The sequence below is a fragment of the Lampris incognitus genome, chromosome 2, assembly GCF_029633865.1.
Source record: "Lampris incognitus isolate fLamInc1 chromosome 2, fLamInc1.hap2, whole genome shotgun sequence".
NCBI classification, from domain to species: Eukaryota; Metazoa; Chordata; class Actinopteri; order Lampriformes; family Lampridae; genus Lampris; species Lampris incognitus.
Window position 1 is genome coordinate 17821333 of NC_079212.1, and position 24061 is coordinate 17845393.

Here is a 24061-nt window from a genome sequence, read left to right on the forward strand (position 1 = left end):
TGGTAGATATTGCGTTAGCTTATTCATTTATTTATTTTTGAGATACTTTATTGATCCCTGTGGAGAAATTACGCTATGCATTTAACTCATCCTAGCTATGTGGCTAGGAGCAGTGGGCAGCTACCGTGCAGCACCCGGGGACCAACTCCAGTTCTTCTTGCCATGCCTCGGTCAAGGACACAGACAGGAGTATTAACCCTAACATGTATGTCTTTTTGACATTGGGGGAAACCGGAGCACCCGGAGAAAACCCACCACAGACATGGGGAGAACATGCAAACTCCACACAGAAGATGACCTGGGATGACCCAAAGGTTGAACAACTCCGGGATTCAAACCCAGGACCTTCTTGCTGCGAGGCGACAGCGCTAACCACTGGGCCACCGCGCCGCCCATAAATATATTGTGGTTGAGATTGATTTAAGATTGATGGTAAAGTCAAAAATTACTGGGTGGTATGTTGTGCAAAAAGTGTAAAAGTTTTCCTACGTCTACGTACAATGTCAATTTAGTATGAATTAAGGGTTGTTTCACACTTGATTCGTTTCAGCCACTCAAGTGGATTCAGACCATGACACCGCAACTTTTTGGGCACATGTGACCATGCCAAAACGAACTCAGACCGCTCTAAAATGAACCAAACATAGACCCTCAGGTGGTCTGAGAGCCGTTTGTTTGTGGCATTTTGTGGTTTGACCATTTTTGCGCATTGTGAACACAAAGTGGGCTCGGTTCCTTTCACCTTTTGCTACACTTGTCTTGGTCCTCAAGGCTCTCCAGAGATATCACATGAATTCATGGAGGAGTAAAAACACAGCGATGTCTGACTGGTATTTAGTTTAACTGGCATTTTATGGGAAATGTGATGCTTGGTGCACTTACGTAAAGCAGGGGGCATGATTTTTTATTACTCTGTTGTTGATACTGGAACTTAGTCTTTCCTTTACAAGTGGCGTCTCAGATCTAAGAGAGTGATCTCAGTACTTCATGGTATTGAAGAAAATAAACAGGAAAGAATCAACACAATCTACTCAGGTGTTTGGTTCTTGTCCGAGGATAAAACATTGATAACAGGAACACCACACAAGTTTAAAAATTCACTGCTGCGCAAACGTTCCTCAGTTTGCATAATGGCAATACAAAACGAAATGCCAAAAGACTTCTGGAATTGATGACCTGAAACGGATTGATAGATGACCCAGACAGTCTGTCATTTTCTGATTTTAGCTCCATTTTTCCCTTTATCCTCCTGCCTTGGGGTTATTACAAAGGAGTATGACACTGCGGACAGATACTGGGCCATTACGCTTTGTGCAGCGTTGATTCAGTGATGATCAAAAGTCAAGGCTGGTGGGGATGAACTGCCCATCATTTCAATCCGTCAAGGTCTGACTTGTAAAGAAACTATTGTGTGAACACAAAGTGGACTGAGGCCCCACGAGAGCTGAAATGAACTAGAACGAGAACCGAGTCCTCCTCCAAGTGAGCTGATAATGTGAACACAGAGAACTGAGTTCCTTTTCAGTCAGTCAACATTTTGGTCCGCTTCAAGATGACAGAATTTGGTTAATTTAAAACAGACCCTATGTGAAAACACCCTTAGAGTGGGTGAATATAAGTCTAGTAAGTGCAAAGACAGCATGTAGAAGCGCACATCTCTTGCCAGAACTAATTTCAGGAGGTGCTACAGGTATGAAATATATGAAACATCTGTATGAAGTATCCCACATAATTAACCCAATGACATACTCCCTCTCACCCAGCTCCCCTTCCTTTTTACATCAAACCAGGTTTCTGCATGTATGTGCTCACATCACAGACCCTGTGATGGCCTGGCGGCCTGTCCAGGGTGTCTCCCCGCCTGCCGCCCAATGACTGCTGGGATAGGCTCCCACATCCTGCAACCCTGAGAGCAGGATAAGCGGTTTGGATAATGGATGGATGGATGTGCTCACATCAATGTTTCCAAGACTTGACAAGAAGGTTTTACCAGATCCAACTGTTTGGGGTTACACTATATAATAATAACAATAATAATAATAATATAAGAAGACAGTGAAGAAGAGGGAAGGTGGAAGAGGAATTAACAGCACACCAAAAGGACCGAGACAAATACTGTGTAGCTGTGTAGAAATCACACTGTTGATATTCCTTCCACAGTGAGGCAGGAAGAAAGAAAAAAGACTCAGAAAATTATCCTATTTGTATATAATGATTAGGTCCTGTGAATTGTGTGTGTGTGTGTGTGTGTGTGTGTGTGTTTTGATTATCAGCCGTCCAAGTTGCATGGAGAGAACAATTCAGAGAACAAGCCCCTTTCCGTTTCCAGTGGTAAACACAAATATCTGAATGTCTACAATGACTGAATGGTTTGCAACACTATATGATGTCACACTGCATGGTAAGAGAACTTCTTGCTGACACGATCTCAAAAACCAAGAGGTGAAAAAGTGATCAGTGAATATTACACTTGTTTTAGGTTTGTGGTTTCAACTTGATTTAAAACCCATTATTTCACGAGCCACACTCAAAAACGCCACTCAAAAACAAACTTCAGGTTGTTGTATAAGGCTGCCCCTTGAGTATGTGCTGCAGGTTTCGTGAAACACTTCCCTAATATAAACTGACCTGAGTGCTGTTGCAGATATGGTTCTTTACATCTACTCAACATAAGGACCCACCTTTTTTTGATTTTGATATACTTTATTAATCGCTGTGGGAAATTCTTCTCTGCATTTAACTCATCCTAGCTGTGTAACTAGGAGCAGTGGGCAGCCGTCGTACAGCGCCCAGGGACCAGCTCCAGTTTGTCTTGCCATGCCTTGGTCAGGGGTACAGACAGGAGTATTAATCCTAACACGCATGTCTTTTTGATGGTGGGGGAAACCAGAGCACCCAGAGAAACCCATTACAGACACGAGGAGAACATGCAAACTCCACACAGAGCACGACCTGGGATGACCCCTAAGGTTGGACAACCCCGGGGTTTGAACCCAGGACCTTCTTGCTGTGAGGCGACAACTCTAACCACTGTGCCACCGTGCCACAATACAGCCATATATGTATATGCATGTAGCGCAAAATAAATTAAGTGAACATCTAGTCACTAATCACAGAAAGTTGAATCAGTTCATCTGGACACAACGTTTATTTAGAGAAATGTTTCATTACTCATCTAATGCCCCTTTTCCACAACATGGTATCGGCTCAACTCGACTCGACTCGCAGAGTGTCGTTTTCCATTACCGTAACGCCCTCGGTGTAGCTGGTCTGCATTGATTTTTGGTACCCACTCCAGTTTTTTTGGAACCTCGACAAAGGCAGAAAAGTGGTAACAGTTACCAAAATGCCAGTGCTTTCCAGTAATGGAAAACAAAAAAGTCGAGTCGAGTTGAGCCGGTACCATGTAGTGGAAAAGGGGCATAAGTGACCTCTTCGGTCTAAACTGAGTGCCAGGATCCCCACCCTTATAAGCAATACAATGGCATAATAACCAAAAACAACAATCAGTTTCATATGCAAATTACAGTGACCATTAACTAGAGTTACAATGGCCATGTGTACTATTCACAGAGGACTGGGAAATAGTTGCCACCACAGCACTGTAAGATGACGACTCTAGTAATGGTCACACCAATTTGCATATGAAACTGATCATTGGTTTTGCACATTATGCAACTGTATTGTTTGAAAGGGTGGGGATACCTGCAGTCAGTTTAGACTGAAGAGGTCACTTAGATGAGTGATGAAATATTTCTATCAATAAACGTTGTGTCCAGATGAACTGATTCAACGTTCCGTGATTTTCTTACCTGGATTATTGAGCATGCATAAAGACATCTAGTCACTAATGAACTTCTCAAATGATGTTTACTTTTTACTTTGCTTTCAACAAACATGCTGGTTATTCTACACAACTGGGTGAATCTTAAGGGTGTGTCTAGATAAATAAATGCATCATAAATTTAAAAAAAAGGAGAGGTCTCATGAATCTTTAATCCGAAGCCATTCGGTTTATAATGAATGAACCTAGAGTCATGTGTTCAACTTGGATTCGGATGTCATTCTGACGAAGTGACAGATGGTGTTGGTTTCCTAGATGAAGCATGTGGTGTACATCTTGTTAAAAATTCATTGTTGTTAAAGCTGCCATTTTCACTAGCCTTGAAGTTACAGTCCTGAAGATCGACATGCTAATAAATACTGCTGCAGTGTTTTAAGGGAACAGCTGATCGCCAAATGTCCAATTTTTTAACTTTTTTGTACTTGATCATTTTAGCGTCAGTTGTTGGATGTGGATTTATTACAAAAAATGACATGGGACAACTTTACTGTAGTGGATGGGAGGAAGCAAGTTAAAAAAAAAAGAAGAGAGAGACCACCGGCTTGGTCGGGCGTCCCTACAGACACAATTGGCTGTGTCTGCTGGAGGGAAGCTGGATGTGGGTATGTGTCCTGGTTGCTGCACTAGCGCATCCTCTGGTCGGTCAGGGCGCCTGTTCAGGGGGGAGGGGGAACCGGGGGGAATAGCGTGATCCTCCCACGCACTACGTCCCCCGGGTGAAACTCCTCACTCTCAGGTGAAAAGAAGTGGCTGGCAACTCCACATGTACCAGAGGAGGCATGTGGTAATCTGCAGCCCTCCCCGGATTGGCAGAGGGGGTGGAGCAGCGACCGGGATGGCTCGGGAAGAGTGGGGTAATCGGCCAGATAAATTATGGAGGGAAAAAAAAGAAAAGGGGGGGGGGTCCAAAAAAGAAAAAAACTGAACTTCTTGTGGCTGTTATAGCAGCCAAGCTCCATAGAGGCCATCACAGACATGTAGACCCTGTTAGTAGCTAACATGGAGATTCAACCCTGTCTTCTGTAGAAACACCACAGCACTACTGACTTTTATTTCAAATGGATCTGTGGGATTTGTGTGACTAAAACACCACAGCAATTACAATCTATCACTCTTATCACAAATCACTTAGTCCTAAGAGTTACACAAACATCTTCAGGACTGTCACTTTAAGGTTTCAATTATTATTACTTTTACTAATGTTTAACCTTCCTTCCACACATGTACTTTACACAAAAGTCCGTCCATCCATCCATCCATCCATCCATTATCCAAGCCGTTTATCCTGCTCTCAGGGATGCTGGAGCCTATCCCAGCAGTCATTGGGTGGCAGGCGGGAGACACCCTGGGTAGGCCACCAGTCCATCACAGGGCTGACACACACACACACACACACACACACACACACACACACACACACACACACACACACACACACACACACACACACACACACACACACAATTAACACCTAGGGACAATTTAGTACAGCCGATTCACCTGACCTACATGTCTTTGGACCGTGGGAGGAAACCCACGCAGATACGGGGAGAACATGCAAACTCCACAGAGGATGACTTGGGACAACCCCCAAGGTTGGACTACCATGGGGTTTGAACCCAGCACCTTCTTGCTGTGAGGCGACCGTGCTAATCACTGCACCACCGTGCCGCCTACCCAAAAGTCAATTCTTTATATTCCTTTTATCTTAAACAGGTCAATAATTGAAGACAGACAACTTTGGCAAAACCAAAGCTTTTCTCTGTAAAGTCATGTGATAGATCTCCATCTCCTCTGTTGACAATGAATTAAAGACTGGCTGTGTGCCTAAAGCATGTGAGCTTTTCCTTTCTGATGAGCTTTCATTCATTGCAGTGGTGAAAGTTAAGAACCACGTCATAACCCCCTAGTCTCCTGTTCACGGTTAAAAAGACAGCTTTATAACTAGTCTCTTGAAAAGAAAAATATCACGTTTGTTGCTTTCATTTTCACACATCTAGATGAACTATGTCCTAGATAATAATGTGCCTTTTCTTCAGGAGGGTATTTTATCTTTAAAACAACTGTTATGTGGACGCCATATTGCATTGGGTTTTGATGGTGTTGGTAAAACTGTTTGTCCATCAAGGCCCCTGTAAGACGGTGTTAAGTTCATACCATGTTTTCCTGAATTTGGAACACATTAAAAATGCTGACTTCAAATATCATTCTGACTAAATGGAACTGCCGTACTTAACTGCATAAAATTGCTTTATTCTAGTTTTTTAGATTTCGCAATTACTTGCATTTATCAGTCATTGCAGTGTGTTGGATTGCCAAACATACCCAAAGCAAGTTTGTTTTTTCAATTTTCCCCAAAATGTAGCATAACATTAAAGGGCAAATTGGTTGAAAAAAACTAAAATAAAAAATTACAAGCTTATTCAAAACTGCACTTTCGGATCTAGTGGGTGGTTGAATCCATAAATATTACAAGCAACGAAGGGACCTAGGGGACCTAGTTTCCAATTACATGTTGAATCCTGAGGATGTCAGCCGTGTGCAATAACTTGTACATTGCTCATTTGGCCACTAGATGATGCTTGTGCTATACCAAAAAAAGGCCGTTATGAAAAAAAAAAACTAGACTTCAAAGACATTAATGGCTGTAGGTCACTGAAGTGGCAATGAACCCAGAGGTGAAGCGCCCCCTCCCCCCCAGATCTGAAACACTGGGGAAGTACACTCTGCTGGAGCTCACTTGCGGCAGTGTGCTCAAGATTTGAGATGGCAGAGGTCTACTTTGGAAAACCCATGAAAAAACTTTGACCAAAAAGGACACTGACAACACGGTCTGAGACGACAGCTGCGTTTGTTGTGCTCAGGCCCCCAGTTTTGATCTCTATGTCAGCACTGTTCCAGAGCATCTCAACATAGCTGTACCTCATACCTTCATACCATTCACTATTGTGTGTGTCTGTGCGTTTTAAACACACAATAGAAAATGAAAGAAAGCCACCTTATGTTTCATTGTATTCTTACAATGAAATGTGTTCTCTGCATTTAACTCATCCTATTGTATAGGAGCAGTGGGCAGCTGCAGCACCCGGGGACCAACACCAGTTCTTCTTTCCATTGCCTTGGTCAGGGGCACAGGCAGGAGCATTAACCCTAACATGCATGTCTTTTTGATGGTGGGAGGAAACCGGAGCACCCGGAGGAAACCCACGGAGACACGGAGAGAACAAGCAAACTCCACACAAAGGACCTGGGATGGCCTGGGTATCGAACCCAGGACCTTCTTGCTGTGAGGCAACAGCGCTAACCACTGGACCACCGTGCATTATGATTATTAATATTATCATGGAGAAATGAGTTCTCCTTCTGGGATGAAAACTCAGAGTATTGAATCTGAACTGTGTCATGTTTGCCTTACAATATCATGTGTCCAAATGTGAAGGTTTTAGCAGAACAAAGTTATAAGGGTGGTTGATGTAATGTAGTTTCAAGGAACTAGTTCATAGCATCAAAGTTATAAAAAAAGTTTGAAAAAACAATATGCCTTTATATTAAAGACTAAGTAATATATTAAATAATATGAGGGGGTATAAATAATGGGCTCACTTAAATACTCTTGTAAAAGTAAGGGGCATGTAATAGATTTTGGATAAATATACAGATTATACAACTAGTTTGTGCTTTTCGTGGTGCAATTAGCACTGAACCAAAATCTTTTGTTAGTGTAGGGTGAAACTGCTGTTTGATGCTGATCTGGAGTCATTTTGATGTAACTGAAAAGTTTTAAGTTCAGAAAAAAAAGCAAGATTCCAGGATGGCAGTCAATGGAAACTTCATCCCACAGCTTGTTTGTTGGTGTTTGACAGCCAAGTTTCTGAAGGCTTTTTGCATCTAAAACTCCACAATCTTTATGACCATAGTCACAAACAAGTCAATTACACTGGACAACAACATTTTTCAAACATTTTGCTTCCTGAAAAAAAATTTGAGATTATGATAGACAATGTCAAGCTGAACACAAAAATAATTTCAGATTTGCTGTAGGACGTAGGAATTTGGAGAAACATTAAAATAGTTTTTTATTGAATTTAACATGTTTAATCGCATAATGATGCTGACACATTGTTAGTTCAACTGAGCTTAAAATGTTTTGCAGCTGGTTTTCATTTGTACTCAGCATCTGGTCCCTCTCGTGTCAGTGTCCAACAATAATCGGCCAGCACTGATGGATTCCAGTTGCCCTGATACCTCTTTTCTGTGGTCGCAATGTGCTGGTGAAACCTTTCACCATGTTCGTCACTGACTGCACCAAGATCAGCAGGGAAGAAGTCCACGTGTGAATGCAGAAAATGAATTTTCAATGACATGTTGCACTTCATGGTTTTGTATGCTTTAAGCATGTTGTCAAGCAGCTCATTGTAATTTGGTGCTCCGTAGTCGCCAAGAAAATTCTCAACAGCATCCTTCCATACAATTTCTCTGGCCCCACTAGCAGATTTTCTAACTTCCTGTCATAGATGACCTGTCTGTCTGATTTGTGGACCAACAAAAAAGCCTTCCTTAACCTTGACATCAGTTATTCTTGGACACATCGGTCTCAAATAGCGAAATCCATCACTTTCTTTGTTCACTGCTTTCACAAAATGTTTCATTAATCCGAGTTTTATGTGAAGAGGAGGCAGAAATATCTTTGCTGGGTCGACAAGTGGTTTATGCGCCACACTTTTCTGCCCTGGAAGGAAATGCTTAGGGAGTGGCCAGTTCTTTTTAATGTAATGTGACTCTTTAGCACGGCTGTCCCATTCACAAAGGGAACAATAGTACTTTGTATATCCGAACTGCATTCCTTTTTGTTGTTGTTGTTGGAATCTTCCCCCTTTTTCGCCCCTATTGTATCCGGCCAATTACCCCACTCTTCCGAGCCATCCCAGTCGCTGCTCCACCCCCTCTGCTGATCCTGGGAGGGCTGCAGACTACCACATGCTTCCTCCGATACATGTGGAGTTGCCAGCCACTTCTTCTCACCTGACAGTGAGGAGTTTTGCCAGGGGAACGTAGTGCGTGGGAGGATCACACTATTCCCCCCGGTTCCCCCTCCCCCCCGAACAGGTGCCCCGACTGACCAGAGGAGGCACTAGTGCAGCGACCAAGACACATACCCACATCCAGCTTCCCACCCGCAAACAAGGCCAATTGTATTTGTAGGGATGCCCGACCAAGCCGGAGGTAACACGGGGATTCACACCGGCGATCCCCATGTTGGTAGGCAATGGTATAAACTGCTATGCTACCCAGACACCCTCCGAGCTGCATTCTTAGTAGCTGTGCCAATACTTTTAGGTCACCACAGATGTTCCAGTGGTAATTGTTGTACTGTATGTGTTTCAGCAACAGTTCCATGTTATTGTAGGTTTCTTTCATGTGTACTGCAAAGCCAATGGGTACTGAAGGGTGGACACTGCCATTGTGACAAGGCAGCTTTCAGGCTTAACTGATGAATTTATAAAAAGACGCCATTGTTGTGGGTCATGCACACAACCCAAAGCCATGAAAAATCCATCAATGTCAGTGCAGAAACAGTGGTTGTCAACCTGAGTAAAGAAGTTTGTCAAATGTTCTTGATGGTTCCGAAAGATAGAAATTTTTGTACCTGGTGACAGCAAACCCCATCCTTGTAATCTTGAAACAAATAATTCTGCTTTAGCTTTTGACAAATCTAAGTCCCTGAACAGGTCATTTAATTCTGGCTGTGTTATTAGATGAGGATAACCAGGCATACAGGGTTCAACATCTGGATCAATGTCGTTTTCCACATCTGGTTCATGCATTGTGGCATCTTCATCTGCTTCATCCAGACTCCATGTTTCTGGTGGCTTCAGTACTGGCAAACTGTCATCATGTGGCACTGGTCTCATGACTGAAGTCAGATTGGGGTATTCAATAGATTTCTTATTTTTCGTAGAGAAGCCAGATACATTGATCAGATAGAAGTAACAGTCCATCACATGTTCCTTCTGTTCTTGCCATATCATTGGGACTGCAAATGGCATTGACTTCCGAGTACCTATGAGCCAAGCACTCAGGTTGACTGCACATGCTGAACAACAAATGTGAAGAGCCCAGTGTTTCTCTTGGTCACCAATTTTACATCCGAAGTAGAGCTCATAGGTTTTCTTAATAAGTGCAGTCATGGTGCGTCTTTGAGCATTAAGCGTATACTCGCCACATATGTAACAGAATGCATCGCAGCTGTTGCAACATTGACGAGACATTTCTGCTGCATTAAATCTTCCTGAAGCGTATATTCACCATGCAATTGCCTGAAGAACATGTGCATCAACATGCGTCCAAACAGCATCTGTAAATGTGAGCAGCTTTTATAGCCTGTCTGCCAGCATCTAACCTGACCATGCCCAGGCATGCCTAAGACAACATTTGCATAGCACCTACACTGAGTGCATGCCCAGGCATGCTTGGACTGACCAAAACAGCATGCTTTGTGGGCAATATACTAGTAGACTTAAAATATGACAGGAAATCACAAAAATAGGTTATATCTACAAAACGGTATGTAATTAGGACATTTTTAAGGTGATTTTTGTGATCAGCAGCCCAAAATCCATAAAATAAACCCAAAAGTGTTCAGGAAGCAAAATCTTCATTGTCCAGTGTTATCTTTAAGAATATTGCCATTCAGAATGGACTCTGATGATGTATGATGCATGATGTAACTGTTACTTTGTAATTTTAGATATCAACCTGAAATTTAGGTACAATACCATTTCTTCAAAGTTAACTAGATCTGAAAGAATCCAACCTTTCCATTATACGAATGACATCAAAACTATGAACAAAATCCATGGCATTTCTGAAACATCTTAAATGTACATCAAATTTTTGCAGATTTTATCAGACTGCCAAAGCATTTGAATGGATATAAACACCATGTTGTTATAAGCCAATTCTTCCAAACAGCAAGCTACAGCTAATAAAGGCATCTGGCCGTTTTGATGTAGCGTGTGCACGGGTTGGTGCAGTGAATGGACACTAGCATCATCAACCTTTATTTTAATTGGCAAGTTAATTAAGAGCAAACTCTTATTTACAATAATGGCCTACTAGCCCCCTACATCGTCCAAAAATAAGCAATAATTCACAAAAAGTCTATTTGTTATTTGAGATTTGAAATGCAGTGGTTAATTTCTTAAAATTCCCAATCTGTTATTTTGGGGGGGGGGGGGGCATAGATATGTGAGGTATATTCACATGCACAACTGAAAGGTTTTTCTTACAGATAGAAAGTAAAGATTTTGTTCCTTTTTCAACCAGTTGTAATTGAAAATATGAGCCTGTTTTACACCAATGTTTACACATATTACTGATGTCAGCAAACATCTTATAGCTTCAGAAAACATTAAAAACTCAAATTTGGCGACTGTATTGTCGGTCCTGACGGTCAGTTTGGAAATGACAGCAGGTTCCAACCACGCGTTTTGAGTTTTGGTATTGGGGTTATCTTTTTGAATACATTTGGATTACAGATTGTGGCTTTATATTTGTATTTTGTGACATGATGAAACTGTTTTTTTGTAATCTGTTTTGGAATTACTTTTCTGATAGTTCAAGTTGAGGAAAAATATAGGATTAGATAGATCCCGTTTCTGAATTCAAGGCCACATGCGGCTCAACTTTCACTACCAATATTTATCTAACATGTCTTTTTTTGAATGGACAAAATCTTTACTGTGCCCGAAAAGGAAACACCGTGGGCAGTCTGACAGGAAACGGATGCAGGGCAGGCTAAGCTAACTGCTAGCCCATGCAGACTGGCAGTTCCGACAGTCATCATGGCTGGTGTTTGTTCTCCTGGACAGTGATTTAATTTTTTACTTTTTTTGTTTAGTTTGGATATATGTGTTAGTTTGGATGTGTGTTCTTGTAGTTTTTGGATATGTGTTTTTGTCTTTGTGTTGCACTGCTTTGGGCTGGGGGAAATGACAAATAAAGTGTTCCTGATTCCTGCAACCAGTCAAGCTATTTAGCATAATACATTTAAAACTGATCGACTAGTAGCCAAACCTGAAAACCAAAGATAAAACAGTTTTGAATCTATGTCAACTTGCACAGCTTGACAACCCTGCGATACTCTGTTGAATAAATGGGGAATAGCCTGCTCACTTGCCATCTTTAACAGGCTGACCAGAGCGCAAGGTGAGCTAGAGAAACAACACCTGTGAAGCTGGTAGGGATTTAGTGTCTTGCTCAAAGACACACTGCCAAGGAAAATGCTTGAACTTGGGCAGTCAAGATTCTCCACGACTGTAGGAATCCTCGACAGTAAAAACTTGTGTTCTGCCTGTGCTTTTAATGATGGCCACAAGTATCAATGACATGTAGTTGTTTTGAAAGATTGTAATGTCTGTGACTTTGTGCAGTAAACAGGCGGTACATCTCCTATATCCTGCCTAAAACTCCACCACTTAAATACAATAAGGAGAAAGATCAGTTGTATTCCGATTGTATAAAGACCTAAAGAAGTTTACTGTATTTTCTTGTGTAAGGTGAAGTTGTTCTTTAAGCAGATCTGTGGCCAGTTTTGCAGCTGGCTGGCCAGAGTTAGGGGGAGAGGCAGGAAGGTCATCACCGGTCAGCATCTGAAGGAAAGTTAACCCCCGACATTGTTTTTTGTTGGACAACCAAGATTGCTATGATTGATGCTCAACAAATTCAATGACTGTTCCATGACTGAACCATCACAAAATGCACAAAGTCCAGGACCAATATGTCTGTCTAAGCTCTGAGTATCACACTTTTGTTGAACTGCTGATTTGAATGTCAGCGGCCTTGTTTTGGCGAGCCCTGACATTCAATGTTGGACCTCTGTCATTAGTGGAAAATGTCATTTGGGGCAATACTGCTTCAAAATTCATCTCCCTGCAGTCAAACTTGACACTGGACATTCAAAAAAAGATTCCAAGCAAATTTTTATATTTATGAATCCATTCTGGACATATATCTATTTTCCTGAATTTATGTTGAGGACTTTTTATACTGCCATTTTGTTTTGGTTCTCCTCTCACTTGTCCCCCTTAAATGGGAGGTCAGAGTGCAAGGTCAGCAACTGAACAGAACCCCTGGGAGCAGATGTGGATTTGGTGCCTTGCTCATGGACACTTTGCCAGGGAAGATATTTGATATCTGCTTAATGTTTTTCACGGAGGCTGGAACCCAGGATTTCTAGGTCAGCCACCCTACTCACTACACCACCCTGCTTCCCAAATCTTCCATGACTGCAGGAGACACTGAAAACAAAAATGGTGGCATATGCACCCTGCTCTTAAATAAAACATAACTATGAAGAGGAAGCAATAGGGAGGGAGAAGTGCCATCTAGTAGTTATTTTGATGCTTTATGATATCAGTTGGTTAGTACGTTAAATATGTAGTAGCTTGCTACATCCTCCTAACTCTATATTGCAAGAAAACACAATTTCACTCCTTGTTGTATGAAACCCTAAATGACAGCTTTTGTAAGTTCAGAGTGTGTATATAGATAGATAGATAGATAGATAGATAGATAGATAGATAGATAGATAGATATAGATGGATAGATGATATAGATAGATAGATAGATAGATAGATAGATAGATAGATAGATAGATAGATAGATAGATAGATAGATAGATAGATAGATAGATATGTTAGTGTAAGGTGAAATTTCTCTTCAACATGTCATGGCAGTAAATTCTGCACCTGCTTCAAGGGTAGGTTAAATGGGAAAATAAATGCTAATGAATGATCCCAATTCCACTTTCAGGGGATACTTCAGCATTAGCAGTATATCACCACACCCAACCCTTATGTTTGCACCGAGAATAAATACACTAGAACTAAATTACGATTACATAAACACCGGTTGTCTCCCGGAAAACCGGCTGGCACTGCAGTGTTCTGCATCACCTCAGTGTATTTGTTGATGTGGGGTGAAAGTGGACTTTGACGGCACTGAAATTTCAACACTAATGGTTAACGTTAGGGGAAAAGGGAAACAAAGCTCAAGGTAAGGTTTCCCCCAGAACTTGTTGATGATACAACATAGAAATGTTGTTTGCCAGTACATGGAATATGTGACAAGTAGCGGGTCAGGAGCTTATGTAATGCAGGTGTACTCATGTTGCTTGTGCTGAAAAACAAGGTCTGGATACCTTAACTGCTAATGAGTATCCCTGTTCACAGAGTCCCACAAACTTAATCTTGAATGTGGAGGGGGTGTATGCATACGAGTAAGCTCAGCTTTAGGGTAATTAGTCTCTTCATGCACATTAAAATGGGCTGTTTTCCAAAAGAGTTGAGGAATGGAGAGCATGTTATCGTCTCAGCTGGCTGGTAGTTGAAACTTCAGTCATCTTCATGGAAATGCAACAATGAACCTCCAGTTCACTGTTTGATGGGAACCTGTTGAGGCCTCTCTCTGGCGTCCGCACCGGTGAATCCTCATACTCCCTTCAGGCGTCAGTGCAGTGCCAAGAGGTCAACTTTGGCCCCATGTACCAGTTACACCAGTCTATCTATGACCCCTCCAGATCCTATCCCCAAATTATCTGGGCGTTACTCTTTGCAATGGCTGGTCCAGGCCTGTGTATGTCTGAGTGTTTGGGTGTGAGTGTGTATAATTGCATGTGGGCATGGTGCTGTAAGTTGTAGCATTCAGAGGTTTCAGAGATGAAATGTAAACTGAGTCTCAAGGAAAGTAGTAGGGGCAAGAAAATTTGAAAAATATTTGAAAAATATAGGGAAAAAATGCAAATATAGACGGATGGAAAAATTGCAGATGTCGTAGCTCAATGTGGTATGCATATGTATCAGTGTGTATTCAATGATAACTAGGCTAAGTGTTGCAATGATACAGATTTACGTGAGTGTTAGGAAAACTGACAAATTAAAAAAATAATAAAAAAGGAATAACTATATAAGATAACCGATTATACTGTTGTGTGTAGAAATAACCTGTCAGGGGACACCAGCTATTTTCAAAACCCTTGCATCCTAAACATAAGGTATTTGACCCTCTTTGAGGAGTTGAGGTGATATCCATGTCCAATCAGCACTGTGGCACTGCCACATCTTCAAGCATCTTTTGTAATATATTCGGTAGTGCCAAACAACTGTGAAAGGCTTGATGTTGGCGTCACACATGCCAAATAGTGATGAAGGTCGTGGTGTTATGACAATTACCTATTATTTCAATATCTTGTTTGTAGATGCCTAACATTTCCTTTAACTGGTCAACAAGGAAGAATTGGAAAACGTTCAATGGACAATATCAGCCTTGTACTTTGTATCACCCTGAGCACACATTTCTTGAATAATCCAGCATCACCACTTGTTCAAACTGGTAAAATGTATTCTTCCTAGCTATTTATCTTTCCTTTTTCAATGTAAGGCACTGAGGCAGTTAGGGGCAGTTACATCTTAATCAGTGGTGTTGGATTTTTGGTGTGAATTTAACCATCTAACCATTGCCCTTTAAATATAATTTCCTGTGTGTTTATACCCGCAGGCCTTCTGGTGTTAGTTCCCTAAATGCTGCCATATGTATGATCTCTTGTCACAGAATCAGTAGGATTACTTTTAAAGATCTTAAATCAATCTACAATCATAATTCTTATCTGTTGTGATGAATTACACTGCCAAAATAGCACTGTAGACTACAGCTCAAATATACAAGCATTTACAAGCAATGCTTTATTTCCAAAGTCCTTGGAAAGGACTGAGAAATAAAACGGAAAGGGTTTTCAGATATATAATTTATTTCAATATTTTATGGCTAAACATGTTTTAAGCCTAACTATGGAGGTTAATTAAATCTACACTAGATTTATAATCTACTTAACTGATGGGCAGTGCAATGGAAATGTGGGATTCTGAGGCTGCCGCTGGCCATTTAGAATTCTGCACTGCAAGTTGTTTTCATCAACAAAATGTATCTATAACTTGATTTGCGGGGAAGAGTTACCCACATAAGAACCCTAAACTTTGTGGTCAGCACCTCTGAAATCTTCAGCACATTCTTGGAGTTCAGCAAAACTCACATTATTGCTTGCACAAAATATACGTCAAGAATTAATTCTGTTGCGAAAAGCTTAATTACACAAAGCCTTTCCCTTTTCAAGCCAAAGGATTTGACCCACATCTATTATTCAAGTGTTTCATGAACTATTTAGTTGTTCTGCAGTATGTTTTAGTGAGAACCTTGAGTTGTGAGACAAACTCAGACGACCTCAAACATGGGCACAGTGTCACCGTACGTTCGGAACAAACACAGTAAACTAACCTGCCTATCTAGTACTTCCCTACACACAATTGCTGTGTTTGGATGAATTGCAATGTTTTCTAGTCGTATGAAAAGCAAATGAAATGACTGTGTTTTCAGACAGTCAAATCCTGGCCAGTCAAAACATTTTCTATTCGAATTTATATTCCATGAACAACTATAAAAAATGAACATACTTACCCATTGCTGACCCCTGCTAAAAATCAGTCTTCCCCAGAGTGTGTATCCATGTGTGATGTGTGTTTGTGCGTGCAGTGTAATAATGAAAGGAACACAGAACCACTAATCCCGACAGAGAGAATGTGTGTATGATTCTGAAGTGTTTGTGTGACTGTGATGTATATGTGCAGTGACCTGTACATACACGCTGTGCTTAAGTTAGATGATGGTTTGGAAGGTGCCTGAGCTGCCGTGAGACAGGGGTCGCAGGCTGAGGGAGACGTCGCCTCCTCCTCCCTTCCATAACCTTTCCTCTGCTCTTCACACTCTTCCTCAGGTTGGTCCGCTGACCTCTCAGACACCTTAACCGACCTCTGAACCTATTGACAAAACATTCACACAGTTCCTCAACAAGGCCCAGTCAGGACCTTACATTCTTCAAGATTCAAGATTAGTTTATTTTCCATAGGGAAATTTCTCTTGGACATAAAGACTGCCACATAAAAATACATGCAGTATAGTGCAGTAACAGACAACGTGCATACCACAGACAAGTGCAGACTTAAACACTACGTAACAGCTAAATCAATAGCAAAACATGTGGAGGGGTCACAGTGAAAAAGACATCTGCCATTCAATCTTTCACATTTACTGTGAGGAGGCTTATTGATATGGCCTAATTACCTTTGTGGTGAGTTTGGAGGTGGCAGTTTTCCTCTGCTGTCGTCCTCTGGACTTGGGCTCCTTGGGAGTAGAAAGTGACTTCATTGTGAGGGCTGCATGCTGGAGGATGCAGTCAGTGCCACAGTAAACAGAGTCTGGTAATGCGTGTTTGGGGCACCCAGGACCAATACAAAGGGGAAGGGAACCGTCTGTCTGCATCTTGGATTCCGCCTCCTTTTCTTCCACCACAGCCTCCTGAAACCAAACTCATATCTCAGACCACATGTGACATCTTACATGGTACTCCGTAAAGGGTACATTCTCTTAGTCGAACTACGAGACAACTACTATACTATATGACTATACTAAATTTTTCTAAACTACTCTGACTGAGCTACACTACAACTACACAGTTCCAGAATACTCTACAAGAATACTACACAACAACGACACTATTCTACACGACTGACAATATAAGGCAAGGCATATTACTTTAACTATACAATTCTAAACCACACTGTGAAGACACTACACTGTAACTACATCATTCTATGCTACCCTATAGTTATATGCTTTGATCAGGGGAAGTTGAATCTGGGAGAAGGATGCTGAATATGGAGCTGCCAGGGGAGAGGAAAAGAGGAAGGCCAAAGAGGAGGTTTATGGATGTGGTGAGAGACAACATGCAGGTGGCTGATGTGACAGAGGAAGATGCAGAGGACAGGAAGAGATGGAAATGGATGATCCGCTGTGGCGACCCCTAATTGTACTGTTCGTGATAATATGTGGAGTGTCTGTTGTTGTATGTAGTGTGCTGCAGTTTAAAGTACACCAAAAACAAATTCCACTGGCCTTGGTCGTGTGGCTAATAAAACAATCAATCTATCAATCTATCTATCTATCTAACGGGAGCAGCCGAATGTAGCAGAAGTAGTAGTAGACCACAGGAAGCTGAATCAGTTCATCTGGACACATTTATTGAGAAAAACATTTCATCACTCATCTAAGTGACCTCTTCAGTCTAAACTGACTGGAGGTATCACCAACCTTGTAAACAGTACCGTGCCTTAACGACTGAAAACAACGATCTGCTTTATATGCAAATTACCGTGACCGTCACCTAGAGTTAGAATGGTAATGTGTACTATTCAGAAAATTGGGGAATAGTTGCAATCACAGCATTGTAAAATGGTGACAGATGTACTCTTAGCCCCGCCCCCTCAGTTCAGGGATGATCATTCCCTCTTCACATAGATGGCCTTTTTGACTCCAAACCAGCATTCTTCCCTATCAAGGATGTGCACATCTTCATCCTTGAAAGAGTGACCACTGGCCTGTAGATAGATGGGTGTAGACTGTGGAGTCCTGGCCTGATGCGTTAGCTCTTCTGTGTGGTGCCATCCTCTTCACCAGAGGACGACAGCCATGGCAATCCTACCGGCACTTAACAGCGTACTGTATTGCTCTGTTTGTGCCAGGGGACCTGATCCTTGGGGTGGACTTACATACACCTTGGGGTGTATTTCTGGTGCAGCGTGTTTTGGGGTTTCAAAGCAACTGAGATGTGGTGTTTGGAAAATATGCGTCTCAACTTTTCCAACACTCCTGCCACATACAAAATCACCACTGGTTTATGCTCAGGCAGCTGTTGTCCTTCTCCTCTTTTCGATCAGCTAATGCACTGTTTGGGCGTCTTCCTGGCTTTGACAAACGCCCAGTTAGGATAACCAAACTTAACCAGGGCATGTTTAATGTGGGATTTCTCCCCTTCCCTGGCCACTGTATCAGTGGGGACGTTGTCAGCTCAGAGGTACAGTGTCCTGATGACTCCTAATTTGTGCTCCAGTGGATGATGAGAGTCACACCTTTAAGTACTGACCAGTATGTGTTGATTTATGGTAAACATCAACCCCAAAACACATTGTACACATAGTACATATTGCCATTGTAACTCTAGTTAATGGCCACGGTAATTTACATATGAAACCAATTGTTGTTCTCGGTCATTATGCCACTGTATTGTTTATAAGCGTGGGTAGAACTGCAGTCAGTTGAGACTGAAGAGGTCACTTTGACGGTGATGAAACATTTCTCTCAAACGCTGTGCCCAGATGAACCGATTCAACTTTCTGTGATTTCCTTACCTGGATTATTGAGCATGCATAAAGATATATATTTTATTATTTATGATTTATTATTTGATTAATTTTTGATTATCACCTAATTTATGAGTATTCTACCCTGTAACTACACAATACTACACTATAACTGTGTAAACTATTATATGGCATAATCAGCTTACTGAAGAAGGTGCCTGACTTCGACCAGCCTGTGACTCTCACCTTGCTAGCCTGCTGCTTTTCGGTTTCCTCCTCCTCTTTACCAGGAGGGGATGGTGTCAGACGTTCTTGGATGGTGTCAGACGTTCTCAGATCAGGCTCTGGCTGTGGTTGAGGGTTGGGTTGGAGCTGGTTGTGTTTCTTAGTGACACAGCAGGGACAGATGTACTCTTGCCCCATCTTCTCCATCTTACGGCCCTGCACCTCAGTGACGCCAACACAATCCCCATGGAACCACTCCTGGCAACTGTCACAGGAGATCATGAACCTGGAGGTGATGAATGTGATGGGGGAACGATTAGAGAAGGGCAAATATAAGCATGAGGTAAAAACTCAATAAACTTGTTTAAGTGTCTGTTTAAGCTTGAGTTGACTTGCTGCAAAGAATGGCCACATACCTTTTATTGTGTTTTTGTCGACAGATGCAGTATAGAGCGTCGGGGTCATAGCCTTCACTATCTGATATGCTTGAATACGCTGTATTCTTATCCTCCTCCTTTTCCTGTGGTGCGTCATCATACTGACCTGGTGCTCCTTCAGCAGTCTGTTCTAAGTCATTATCTAGGATAATGCATTTGGTTATTGGAAGTGGAGATTGACTCCGAGACATCTCCATTGCTGCTCCCCTTTCTGGACTACTCTCCTTTTCTGTCTCTGGCAACTGTGGCTGCGCTGTCTGACTAACAAACACCACCTCATCATCATCCTCTTCATCATCTGCAGTGCTGGACTCCGGCTCTGTAGCCCTGCCCCTCCCACGCCCCTTTCCTCTACCTCTTCCCCTAGCCCTTCCTCTCCCTCTGCCCTTCCGCTTGGCCTTTCCTCTTCCCCCTTTGACCCCACGACTTCTAGTGTCCGTCTGTCTTCTTTTGGACGCCTGTGTCTCCTTAATCTCCATCACTGTCAACTCCTCAGTATCCTCATCTCTGCTAGAGATGACCAGGATATTGTCACTTTCTTCTATGTCGATATCAGTAATGGGAATGTCAATAGGTTCTGCGATGTCCACTTCAGCAGGAGCTTCCAAACGGTCAGGAGCTTCCATTCCGTCAGTTTTGTCTTCATTTGCAGGGGCCTCTGTGTCATCATTGGCCTCCAAACTGTCAGAGGCTGCCAGCGCATCAGGCATGTCTGTGGACGCACATTCCTTCGCACCAAGCAGCGAAAAGGCAGTATGGAAAGCAGACCCGAAATCCTGCCATAGGCTGGGGTCAAGGGTACCTCCTGTGCTGGTTTCTGGGGTTGTTTCGGTGTCCATTAACACAGGCGACGAAGGCGCAGACCATTCTAGGTCATCTATAACACTCTTACTTGAACGAGTAGTTCTCTGGGTGGTCTGGGTGTCTGGGGCGGTCTGGGGAGTCTGCTTGGCTCGGCGACCTCTGCTTCTGCGCACAGGTGAAGGACTGGTGTCTATGTCTGTCATCTCTTCCATGAACTCTCTCCTTGCAATGGTTGTCCGCCTGAAGCCCCAGGACTTTTTGAACTCTGAGAGTGTCGGTCTAGTGCTCTTATCTGTTCCCTCCAACAGTATCTGCTGCTGTTCCAGATCACCTTGCTGCACCTCTGCATCAAAAAAACAGACAGGATTAACAAAATAGAAATTAATTTCATCACCAACAGCAATGATAAATCATACTTGTTAAGTGAATAGTTTTACCTGGATTACTGTTCTCTGTAATACTATCGTTTTGTGTTGTGTCCATACTGATGTCCGTGGGAGCTGTCCAAAAAAAAAAAAAAAATTTTAATATAACAGTTTAGAGCAGTGTTATATATTCAGTCATGCATTTTAGGGTAACACATAATACAGGGACTCTGCAATATGTAGTTGTTTTCAAGGGGAAGGATTAGGTAATGTTTCTACATTTTTACATTTTCATGACGTATATAATTTCATGACGTAGATAAGTCCTAACTGGTCGACTCAAAGTCAGCATTGGCCTTGCAAGGTTCAGGGCTGATTTAAAACAATAGACAATGGCGTATTGAGCCATTTTCAACCCATGAAATGCTGATTTTTATAAATTTGGTAAGAAATGTCAATATCAACACCGGCATTGATACTATGTTTCATCACAGTACAGCCATATCATTTAGTTTACAAGTCAAAAAACATGTCTAAGTGTGCAGTACATCTCTGAAAGGGAATGTGTGATATTTTTTTTATGTGTTTACATTTTTTGGACAAGCTTTGCAATATGTTGTTTCTAATACGGCACTTTGAGAGTAAGTATGTATAAAATGTGGTTGGTTGTGTTGTATGCCTATGTATTTTTTAGTGGATATGTTAAATGCAGTGACACTGAGTCCAAAAAAATTTTCCCACGGGGGACAATAAAGTATATCATATCTTATAAACTGTTCCTCTGCAGATGTAAAATGAATGTCTCCTAAAGCTTTGTTCTCACCTCTGACCAAATAAAATTCTACTTTCTGCACCAGGGTCCAATGATGGAGGGTAAAAAAAAAAACTTCGGTCAAAACCTAGGATATGGCTGGACTGTGTATGGTCAATTTTCAAAATTGTGGCCAGTTTGTTAAGAGGGATAGTCAGGTATCAGGTTACCAGTGGAGGGATGATAAGCTAACTGTAACTCACATAGCTTGCATACGACTTTATCTCGAGGTTCCACAATTTTTCCATTTTCTGAACAAAATCCTAACTATTTCCAAACGGGGCTTTTTAGATTGTTCGGAGTGAAAATCACTCTCTGCAGCCGAGTTGGGTTGTGAACTCTCTGACATCTTTACCACATGGCTGTTGAATTATTTGCTCATTTCAGCTTGACCTAAATTTCATTTCCTGTCTGTCATGCAGCGTATTCAGTGCAGCGGCCTAGGCTCTCACAAGAATTCGCAAGGCAGACAGCCGCAGCAGCACTGCTTTTTTGGGGGTTGTTGTGTTGTTGTCAGTTCAGGCCGGTGTTTAAATAAAAGAGCACTCCTGGGGTCATGCGATGTATGGGGCATGGGAGTGGCAATTAAAAAGAGATCTCTGCCTCTCGACTCATTCTTCCACACTGGCTCGCAACATTATTTTGTAAGCACACCAATAGTCATCTCTACAATATCATCAAAATATCAACGGAGGTATTTGGTCAAAAATATCATATTTGATTTTGTTCATATCGCCCAGCCCTATCTAACTGAATCAAAAAGTGATATTCTCCTTCAAAATATCCACTTAAGAGCACACCTAACATGACCATGCCTTCCCCTGGCTACGATCACTGCCATGATCACTGTCATGGCCCTGTCATGAAAGTCTGGGCGTCAGTTACCACCAACTCTCTGAAGATGCTAATAATTTTCACTCTACTGCATGTGGCTATTAGCACTGGTGTTTGTGAATTGGATTTTTTTTTTCTAATGAGGCTCATTTGCATATGACTGACTGACTGACTGACTGGCTCATCAGTCAGGGACATTCGTGTTTGTATGGTGTATGGCTGGCCCGCAAGCCACTCCAGCTTAAAAAAAAAAGCTTAATTCCACTTTCTCGCACACAAGGTTTACAGTGAGCTCATAAAGTCAACCACCAATACTGGCTGACATTAGGTAATGGCTGTGATGCACATCACTTCCATTTTAAAAACGCATCTAAAGGTCATACTTATGAAACATCTACTGATCAGCCAGTTTGAAGTGATCATTTGTGAATGCCAGGAACAGAAACTAAAATGCAGGCAATGACTTGGGATTTACAAGACAGATATTGCTGAAGCTTGACTATATTATTATGTTTTAGTACGCATGCAACAGATGTACATCGCTTTGGATAAAAGTGTCTGCAAAATGAAATTGTAACACTGTAGACCTCATTCAGGTCTACACTCAGTCCCACTCACTACACTCTGCCAATGAAAGGCGCCTGGCACTTCCGCCACAACGAGGCCCTAAGTAACTAGGCCAGACTCTTCTCTTCTGTGGTTCCCCAGTGGTGGAACAAGTTACCAAACTCGATCCGCTGAGTACCTCTCCATCTTTAAGAAGAAGCTTAAGACCCAGTACATCGCTTCGGATAAAAGCGTCTGCAAAATGAAATTTTAACATTGTAGACCTCATTCAGGTCTACACTCAGTCCCGCTCACTACACTCTGCCAATGAAAGGCGCCTGGCACTTCCGCCACAACGGGGCCCTAAGTAACTAGGCCAGACTCTTCTCTTCTGTGGTTCTCCAGTGGTGGAACAAGTTAACAAACTCGATCCGCTGAGTACCTCTCCATCTTTAAGAAGAAGCTTAAGACCCAGCTCTTTCTCGAACACCTCCACAGCTGATGGTATTAATATATATAAAAAAAACAAACAATAATAATACATTTGCTTCTATGCACCCTATGTCCTATCGGACTTGAGCCTCCTGACTAGATCCTTGTGTTGTATTAACTCTCAGATGTACATCGCTTTGGATAAAAATGTCTGCTAAATGAAATTGTAACATTGTAACATTAAGAGGCTAGGGGATTGTATTATCCCCTATTAATTAATGTATAGGCCTAATAGGAAATTTGATTGTAAATTTTGAGTCAAATGCTCACAGTTGAATAAGGTTCACTGAATCATATTTGAACAAGATGAGGACTTTCTCATTTATAAGTGCCAGTCTAATGTTGGATTAAGCTATTTTTTTTTCATGAAAATCCTAGGAAATTTAGCTTCCCCATGCCTGATGCCTTAGCGCCGCCTATGCAGATATTCATTGATATTTTCCATTTGTTGTATA

At 41.9% G+C, this 24061-nt stretch overlaps 1 protein-coding gene across 1 annotated transcript in view; it reads right to left on the reverse strand.

Annotated features, from left to right (window-relative positions):
* The window catches only part of LOC130129007 (death-inducer obliterator 1-like), a 52436-nt gene extending 31386 nt beyond the window's left edge, over positions 1-21050 (reverse strand). The window contains exons 1-5 of the mRNA XM_056298802.1: positions 20996-21050; positions 19734-20901; positions 19339-19603; positions 17018-17251; positions 16539-16713 (exon numbers count right to left, since the gene is read on the reverse strand). Coding sequence (XP_056154777.1) covers positions 16539-16713; positions 17018-17251; positions 19339-19603; positions 19734-20901; positions 20996-21041 — 1888 coding nt within the window. The 5' untranslated portion in view covers positions 21042-21050. The remainder of the gene's footprint in view (positions 1-16538; positions 16714-17017; positions 17252-19338; positions 19604-19733; positions 20902-20995) is intronic.
* Between the last annotated feature and the right edge of the window lie 3011 nt (positions 21051-24061).